At 37.9% G+C, this 9,954-nt stretch overlaps 1 protein-coding gene across 1 annotated transcript in view; it reads right to left on the bottom strand.

Annotated features, from left to right (window-relative positions):
- Positions 1-270: 270 nt before the first annotated feature.
- LOC136412243 (zinc finger protein ZIC 4-like) overlaps positions 271-9,954 on the bottom strand; it is a 35,764-nt gene continuing 26,080 nt past the window's right edge. Inside the window, exon 2 of the mRNA XM_066395253.1 lies at positions 271-818. Coding sequence (XP_066251350.1) covers positions 379-818 — 440 coding nt within the window. The 3' untranslated portion in view covers positions 271-378. The remainder of the gene's footprint in view (positions 819-9,954) is intronic.

Genomic DNA, 9,954 nt, shown 5'->3' with positions numbered 1-9,954 from the left:
AGCAAAACATTTAAATTGAACGCGAAAACAAACAATTTCTTCCCTTTCAAATGGACAGAAAAAGTGCTATTGTATTGACGCAAAACAGACAATAAAGTATCTTTTTTATTCACTAGGCGGTAAAGGGCAGGCCAACTAAGAGGAAACATTTACTGCCTTGACTGAGAAAAGTTTTTTCCTTGCCTCCTTAACCGATTCACGTAAGACCTCAGCAGAAATTAAATTTTTCAAAGTGGAAAGCTATGGGCTTTAAATGTACTTGTTCCGACACATTCTGACGCTAAACATTTTACTGACTTCCTTAACGTCCATCCAAATTTACCGCTAACATCACAAATCACATTATAGTACTACAAATTACGGTACTTAAACTCAGTACTAGTACGCCGTCGTTGCCCCGTGGTGCAGACCACCAAAGGGACCGCCTAATCCTCCCAGCGGATCCGTATGGCTATTAGGTCCCGCTGGTTGACACCCAGTATACCAGTCGCTAATTGAGGTAGTACCAGGAACTACTTGTAGTCCACTCGTAGTGTTTTGCGGTATGTGAGGACTGACGGCAACTGTTATTGAGCCAGTGCTTGAGGTGTTACTCTCTTCGCCGTCTGAGTCGTAATGAGGAGGCGACCTTCCACTCATCCCATGGACTTTCATGTGTTTCCGAAGGGATGAGGGGTGAGTGTAGGATTTGTCGCAACCATTTACCCGACAATTGTAGGGTTTGTCGGATGTGTGAACGTGGGAGTGTTTCTTCCTGTCGGAGCTGTTGGCGAACCTCCTATCGCAGCCTTCGAACTCGCATTTGAAGGGTTTTTCACCTGAAATGAGAAGAATACTTGTTAGCGTTCAATAAAAACTACACAAAATAGTGAATTGCTGAACGAGTGACCAATAGTTTTTGTCACTAGAAAAACAGTTTGCCTTCGCCTCGTTTGGCAATGTTCCCGAATTAGATAAAATGATTTTCAACTATACTTTTTCTATCTACGCATGACAAACGGCAACAGCATTTGTACATGCTGTGCTTGGACAATACAAGATTTTATTATTTGGGCAAATTTCGTTGGTAAATAGCCACAGCACCATATTGCTGTGCTACTGACTGGTTATCCAACAGACGCAGCTCATAAAACATTCAGTTCTTGTTATCTTTCATTTTACCTCATGTCATGCAATGACGTTCACGTCAATCACTGTCACCGGGTTTCATTTTTTGAAATATGCCAATCGCATACTGACAACAACACTCCCCTGAATGAAGGGGGGTGCGTTCACACGCCACAGTCAAATTTTCATCTCTAGAGACTGCTACTAACGTTAAGAGATATTCTCTCTCTGGAGATGAAAACTGTGAGATTATGAAATAGCAGGATGGTCAGCGTTTTAAGTATCCTATTCATCATAGTTCAGAATATAAGTAGTTTTATTAGTCAGTACTTTGATCGCGCGGTGATGTGCGAAATCACGGCACAACGAGAACGAGCCATGCCGGCCAGCAGTTGAAGCTGAGGAAACAAAGCGCTCGAGAAATGTTTGGAAATGTTGTTTTTTTTCGATTCTCACGTTTTCTAGAATTAAAGCGATTAGGGCATACAGAGCTTGTAAAATTATCCGGTATGACTCAGCCATCGAACCTCTCACTGGCTGTTTTTTTAAAGGTATTTCTTATTCCGCTCCATCTTTTACTTTTTCCGCCAAGTGCAACGTTGCCAGTTGTACGAGAGATCAGTGGCAACGTGAGAATTGAAAATTGAAAATGCAGTATCACTTTGCACATTTGGATTTGGCGAATTGGGAAACAAACATAGAATGCAAACTCTAGCGCCTAGATAAATCCAGATAAATCGCTTTGTTTATTCTTGTTTTTTCTGAGACATCCTATATGTTCGCAGACATTTGGGTCGGTACAAAATATGTAGTGCAGGACGTTCCGGCAGGCCAGACCTCGTATAGTGAAACCATTGAGTTGAAGGTTAATGATCACTTTTAAGTGAGGAGTTAATAGCAGAGATCCTTTGGCAAACATTATTGATATTCTAGGTAGCAACTTCATTAAAGTTGATCAAATAACTATTTTAATGAAGTTTATTTGATATTTACTTTCTTCCAGATCCCTCAAACTATTAAAAGTAGGCACGAAACTCGCGTGTTTTCCAGGTGTTGCGTGATTGAATAAAGTATTTAGACTTGTTTATTTTTGTTTCACTGCGTGCCAGTGCAGCTTAAATAAAACAGAACCTTTTTCCTAGTTGTTTATTAGAACATCCTACTCTTATGCAAATAAAATTAGCGTATGACATCGGTTTTGACAAATTGTTTCTTTTTACCGCAGTTCTTTGTCCACGGTCGAATTTCATTACATTACGAATGTAAACGAACGCGATGTTCTAACGAAAGACATTTTGCTAAAATGAAAGCAAAAAAGGACAGCCGAGCTAAGTAAGAGGTCAGTGGATGCACCATCCCCCTAATAGGAAATGTGAAACAAGACATCAATCAATAACGAAGCATAAAATCCAAATTACGATGGCTTTTCTAAACTAATTGAAGCATACAAGGGAGAACTGCCCAAAAAATGAATCAGCAGTTATTACCTTTAATTACTGCTTAGCCAAAAAGGTGATAAAAGGAATCGAATAGTCACCCAGGTTTCATTAAAGCTTTATTTGATGTTGGTTTAGTTGAAATTAAGGAAATGTTAATTTCATTTCTCTTTCCTTTTAATGAAAATGGCAAAATTTAAGGTTTGTTTTGCAATAGCATTTAGTGTTACAATAGAATATAGCAGTATAGTTGCTTTTGCAATAGAATATAAGAAGCAGGTGAGGCCTCACAAAAGGTATTCTCAGATGCATATACCATCGGGGTTTTCAAGATTAATGATCCCTTGAATCCTTGGGCGAACTTTAAATGGTTCTTTTATCATCGGTTAAAGAGCTCATAATGGAGAAAATTGCATTGTATTTAAGGTGGTTCGGATCTATTTTCAAATTTCTTTTATTATTGATTGAATGATTAATTATTATTGATGCGAAGTCTAGGCAGCAATGTAAGTAAATCAAATTTTGAAAATTAAACAAATGACAATTATGCTGAAGTTTGACGTGACAATTTTGACGTGAACAATTGTTTAAAAAAAAATGCAAAATATAGAAGACAATGGGGATTTCATTGCCATCGCACACTTTTGCCGATAATAATCATGCTGATACTGAAAATAAGTAGTTCTCGCACAAACCGTTAATAGCTGCCTGATTTATACAGGTTGCTGCAAAATTTCTGTCGCATTTTTGAAGAAAACTGAAACTGCGATAATTTTGAAAATAATTTTAATTAAGAATCGACATATTGTCCATTATTATCAATAACTTGCCTCCACTTAATGGGCAGCTTATCGGTCTCGGGTGCAAAAAAAACTCATTTTTCGGCGGAAAAATTCTATCAATGCATAATTAACATCATCTACAGTATAAGTTTTTTTCCCATCTAGAAAATTTCGTAGTGATAAAAACAAGTGATAGTCTGATGGCACCATATCTGGAGAGTAAGGTGGGTGTGAAAAAACTTCATCGCCTAGTTGGTCTAGTTTCTATTTGGTCTTTGGTGATATCCACATCTTTGCAATTGGCCAATGCTAGTAGTATTTCCTTAATTTTTGAATCTAGTCCTGCTAATTGATCACAGCAAACATCAGCAGTAATGATTTGACCAGGCTGCAGAAATTCATAGAATATAAGTCATTTTTTGTCCCATTAGATACAGAGCATTCGTATTTGCTGTATTTAAGAACTGCTGGATCCTTCTGATTTGAAAAACATTTTGCCTTTTTTCTAACTGGGTTATCATATGTGATCCACTTTTTGTCTCCAGTAACTAACCGATCCAAAATAGCTCAAAATTATTCCGTGCGAGCAATGCAGAACATGTAGTGATATGAGGGTTGCCAGGTTGGCTTTGCTTCATGCGATACCCAACGTCCAAGACTTTCAACATATCCCAATTTTGCGAACCATCTTTGAACAGTCCTAACGTCTACAATGCTCTCCCTTAAGGTGCTACAAAAATTTTTGTAGCCATAGTTGTATTGCAGACCTTTTGACACTCGTGGAGTCGGCAGTGTCTCAAATGATCCATGTTTTCATATATCTATGTTTGAGCCCTCAAGTCTCAAAAATTACTGAGTATACTTTGAGCAATACGTGGTCTTAGAGAGACAACTAAAGACATCATACAAAAAAATTAGCAGCTAAAAGTTACCTAATAGAAGTTATTGCACATCCAAAATTTCCGTATGAAATGTGCTACAACCTTATATATCATTTAGTGCGTTTTCAAGGATTGACGTCATTTTCAAGCTTATTTTTGTCAAAAATAAGCTTCCTGGAACTTAGATTCTGGAGTAAACACTAACTAAAAACCTCAAACGTATAGAACTATTTATAAAAAAACGCATGGACCTCCTCCTATTCGTTTTTACTATACTTTTTGCGAGGAACATTACTTTGAGAATCGTAAAAATGGTTTAAAATCTGATACATAGGCGTAGCATAAGGGTAATTCAAATCTCTCGAAAATTTGAAATTAATATAAATTACCGGAAGAAAACGGACTTTTTGGCTCGCAAATGGATGCCACAAAATGTATTGGTCTTGATCAACGATGGGATTAAGAAACTTTTACTTAGTTCGGAAACCCAAAGGCACGATATTGAAACTTTGGACATTTGCGTCTTTACCCGGCAGATTCTTCAAACGTCGGAAAAAATATTTACGGGAATTTTGTATGATGCAAGCTTGTGAGGAATTGTCAACGACTCTAGTGACAGGGACCGTCTCTAGAGTCCTTCTACGGTGTGACAGGGTAGTGGCAGGGACCGTAGAAGGACTCTAGAGACGGTCCCTGTCACTAGAGTCCGAACCACTGGGACTGTCTCTAGAGTCCTCCTATGGTCCCTGTTACTGGAGCCCGGACTCTATTGACGGCCCTTGTCACTAGAGTAGAACAATTGTTCCTATTTCGACATAAATAATCAATACATGACATATATTTCCAATCTCTCGAACTGTCACTGATGGAGAGCTAAACAGAACTAAACAACTGACTCATAAGCCGAAAAAAGAAGACATAAAACCTGTAACCAGCAAGCTCGTTTCAAGCCTGCTTGTCAGGCCGATCCGAATGAAAATTTATTGGCATTCGCCCTATAAATAATAATAAATCAGAAAGGAATACCATTGACGAAGCGTTCATAAATCATTCAGTTTACACAGGAAGACTGAAGAAGCTTTTTGGGGGCAAGTTTGAAATTATGGTCCGAAGCCGGAAATGCCGAACTTATTATAATTTCCGGAAATTAACTGTATATTGACCATAAAATAATCAAAATAAAGATATTAAGTAAAAATGGGCATTAAAAACATACAGGGCAGAAATTAAAACTACTTCAACTTTATACGTGTGCTCCATCGCATCGTCGGATGTGGGATGCACAGAACGCCGACTTAGGCGCAAATGCGAACTACTTCTTTTACCCTTTAAGAAACAAGGAAAGGAAGAATGTTAAGCCTGAATCACTTTCAAGACTGTCACTGTGTTGCCTGTCAGTACAATGAATAGTCGATATTATTCCTCGTCAAACGTCTTTCGATAGGGTCCTAAATTCAATTCACCCATCGTAATTTAAACGGATTTTTAGATGGCCATCTCTCGCTTCTGGCAACGACATACACACAACAGACAACTTAGGGGTCAATCCGGCCGGGTCACAGGTCTCTCCAGCATCCCTCCCGATCCCCTCTTCCGCCCACACCGATCGGAATGCGCGACCAACTTGGCTGGCCCGAAATCCCATGTGAAATTCCCAAGCACATCATTCATATGGAGAACTGTTTCGGTAATGTGCCTTTACAGAGATTTACAAATATGCATCTGAGAAGGCCGAGGTTGCATTGTGAAATATGAGAATAATTTGCTGGCTATAGATTTTATTCCTTTTTCTATTTTATATTGCTCTCGTGGCCTGGCTGCTCTTTGCTAAATTCGGTGGTCTTATTTCAAGTATTTGCGTATTAAATAGATAGAATAATATAGAGGGTGATTGAGAATTATGGGATCAAGATTCTAAGGATAATTCAGTGCAATAATAGACGACGTTTAATTATGAGAACCCATGCCCGGAAATGTCTCTCTAAGGCGCTACGGCCTTATGATGCTTTAAAACAGTTATGTGCAAAAAATACGTTTTGTCGAGTTTTATTAAGTTTTATTTTAATTTGATTGTATAAAATAACACTACAGTAATTGCTCAAAATATCGTTCTTGAACTTGAATGCACCTGTTTAAATGACGTACATGGTTTCTGCGGACTTGGCTGAACATTCGATAATGGTTTTGAACGACTTGAAATGCCGCAGTAGTTCGTGCAGTCTGTTTCTACTGGCGTTTCATAAACCAGCGACTTTACTTGTTCCCACAGAAAGAAATCTAAAGGTGTTAGATCGGGTGACTTAAGGGGCCACGTATCTGGACCACTTCTGCCGATCCAATGTTGCCCGAATTGACGAATTTTAAGGATGACATTTTAAATAAATATTGTAGTTTTATTTTGTAGAAATTAAAATAAAACGTACTAAAACTCGGCAAAAGACATTTTTGCATGTAACTGTCTGAAAGCATCATAAGGCCGTAGCGCCTTAGGAAGATATTTCCGGACATGGGTCCTTATACTCAAATGTCTTCTATTGTTAGACTGAATAATTTCCAGAAGTTTGATCCCATAGCTCTGAATCACTCTGTATAGAAAGCGAATGTATTACATAGAATACTCGAAAAAACTAAGTATTGTAAAAATTTGCTCAAAGGTCGTTTCTAGTTGCTAAGTTAAGCACGGGCAAATTTTTCTTAGCATGAGAATTAAGGCTTGCTACTGCTCCTTTTCCGTCAAAATTATGTCCCTTCTAAAGCTACCAGTACTTCAATAACGTAATCTTAACGTGCCACCCTTTAAAAAGCATGTTTATACTACTCGAAACCTAAGAGAAGTGGGTAACTCTATAGTCAACAATGTAGTTAAACTCTAGGTAAATAAGTAGAAAATTCGGAATACCTTATGACATACTGGGTGCACTACTTGAAAAAGTAGAGATTTAGGGTCTTAATTATAGTTAAAATTGCATTTTAAAATTTTGATTTCAAGGTAACATGAACGCTTAAATTAATTGAAAATCGATAAAGTGAGCTAATAGACTCAATAAGTCTTAATAGTTCATTTTTCTTCCAAGGGGAAAACGTCTCAATTTACTTCCGCAGAGGTGTCGCGTGGAAGACAGAGCTACGAAGAAAGCTCAAGAACAAATTTGCATTTTGAAAGAGTTTGACAATGACACCTGAGCAGTCAAAGTCAAGTCAAGTAAGCAGTCAAAAAAAGTTAAAACCCGATTTCACTGACAGAACCATGACAGGAAGCAGAGAGACATATGACAAAAGCTGAATGTTTTATGACCTACCTCTGTCTGTTGAGTAAGCGTCAAGTAGGACGACATTACCGTGTCGATTTTGTGTATATTTGGCGGCCTATAATAAAATTGTGCATTAAAATAAACCAGTTGAAAAATTGAACGTTAAAGTATATCATTAATGACCGATTTTGTATATATTAAACAAACGTGTTACTGGTAATTAATAGTGTATATTTTTTAGTTAAATCATCACGCCGAGAGCATGTTGTTATCATGCACTCAATTTAATTGCAATTTCACAACAGAGTGCCTACTGATGTTTTTTGGTGGATTTAAAAATGGTTAAAATTTAAATATTCATGTCGAATACTCAGTCAAATCCGAACCTGGTGACATTAGACCTTTGAATTTATTTTGCAATATTTTAATAGGAACGTAGCAGCCATTTCACTCTCTGACTTACGCAGCTCGATTCCTCACTAAATAAATAAAAAAAAGAAAATGAAATTTGGTCGCCCTACATGCAAACTTTGTAAAATTTGAAGACGAATTGAAAAATCCAATAAGGTGCAAATAAATAATTTCGATCATTTCGGTCCGCCCACCCTCTGTGGCGCTCATTCTAGAAACTATTTTTAATAAATTCCTCATGGTCAATTCTGTTAATATTCGTTTTTCCAATAGCCTACGACGAATAGTTTTCCAGATACGGCCAAGATTTGTTACTAGAACACCCGTTACATCTCAATTATCTCCACCAACTCGACCGTTACGTTGAGTTGTTCCCTCGGTTTTCGTTTCCATTTATTAAAATCACTTTATCGGGAATTGCGCCTAAATTAAACGTTCAATCTCCCACGCAACCATTCTTATCTGACAATTCCATCTCGAAGAAATACGTTAAGTCGGGGTTACGGCTAGTGAAATGCACAAGGAGCCAGGTGAGCTTAAATTTCACCCGTAACTTGATACCTCTGGCTACTTGTATAATGGCCCGAGGAACGCCCACGATTTTTACAATATCTCGAGAACGCAGGGGTAGAATTATCATCGGTGGTTTCGAGGTAACCGATATCGGTTTTACTGTTGTCTTTTGTTGCAAGCAAGGCATCAGTTTTAAGGCAATTGGTAACTCAAGAATGCCTCAATTTTGGCTTTAAATTCTCGGCTGCAAATCAGCGTTGTTATGACTTAAAATTTGCAGATATTATCCACTCGAGGTTTCCAACCTCTAATTTTCCGAAAATGGTGACTTGAGGAAATAACTTTTTTCGAAATCTTGCTCAACTGCCTGATTTAAGTTGGAAGATCATAATTAGTACCATTGCCTTGAGGGGGCTCAAACAGGGTATCCAAACGTTCAGCGTTCCTTAGACCGAGTTGTTGAATCATGACTTAAGTTCGGTTCCGCTATATCTGACCGTAGCGTAGTTCGTAAACACATACGGAATTTATTCATATCAGATTGCGGTTATTGTGACAGCAGTGCATTTCGTATGATCGTGCACATCTAAGCCAAGCTTAAGCCATGATTCAGCAACTCGTCCTTAGCTTCTCTGATCGCTTTCAGCACTCTCCTGGGGCTTCCATTATATTTTTTATATAAATGTTTTTGGAATTGGCTTTCTTCTTCCCTAAGTGTTAGGATGTTCTCTATGATTCATTCCTGTTTTTTCATCGGCTATTTGGTTTCTGCTTTTATCACGCCTCACAGGTGCTCTATTTCTTACTGAACGCTTCCTCAGCAGGTAATTTTCAGTAAGATGTGTGTGCTTCATTTTCTCTTTACTGAATTGAACGTTATGGACGATGTTAAGTGAGATGAGCAGAAGCAAATCGACTCCCTGTATTCCATGATCATCAAAAATTGTTCATTAATAATTACACTAAGCCAATTGCTTTCAATATAAATACGAACCTACATTTATCAATGGACATTGCATTTGCTGAAGATATTTTGACGACTAAGTGAATAAGAGTTTCTCGCTGGAAAGTGCGAAAAAGGAGAAAAATGACAAGTGGTAAAAGGTATAAGACCAACATAAATCGAAAAGTTTTGCTGTTCTTCAAACTCACCCTAAACCATATCAGCATGGCAGGGATTAAACTCTTGAAATTAAAGTGGAATTTTCAGTAATGGGTACACCACATCTTAGAACGATTTATTTGGACATAACATTGACGTATTCTCCTACTGATTAATAGGAAAAAATAATAAAATAATTTTTGGTTTCCGTGTCCTCGAGGAAATCAAAGATTCGGCCAACTCATGACCCTCGTTACGTTCCGGTCTACGATACTAGTACATTCCCCAGCAAATTCATTTAATGGTTCAGTAATAATCGAATGTATCGAAACTGACCAGTCTGATCAAATCATTGAAGAAGTTATAAGGTATCTTCTCACCTCCTCCGCCAACAGATGCCATTTCAACCCTATTAAAGTTCCAAGTATCGGAGGAGGGACATCCGCTCGGATCACAAAATTAATTATGTGC

This window comes from Euwallacea similis, chromosome 11 (assembly GCF_039881205.1).
Source record: "Euwallacea similis isolate ESF13 chromosome 11, ESF131.1, whole genome shotgun sequence".
In the NCBI taxonomy this organism is placed as follows: domain Eukaryota; kingdom Metazoa; phylum Arthropoda; class Insecta; order Coleoptera; family Curculionidae; genus Euwallacea; species Euwallacea similis.
This window is presented reverse-complemented; position numbering and strand designations above follow the sequence as displayed.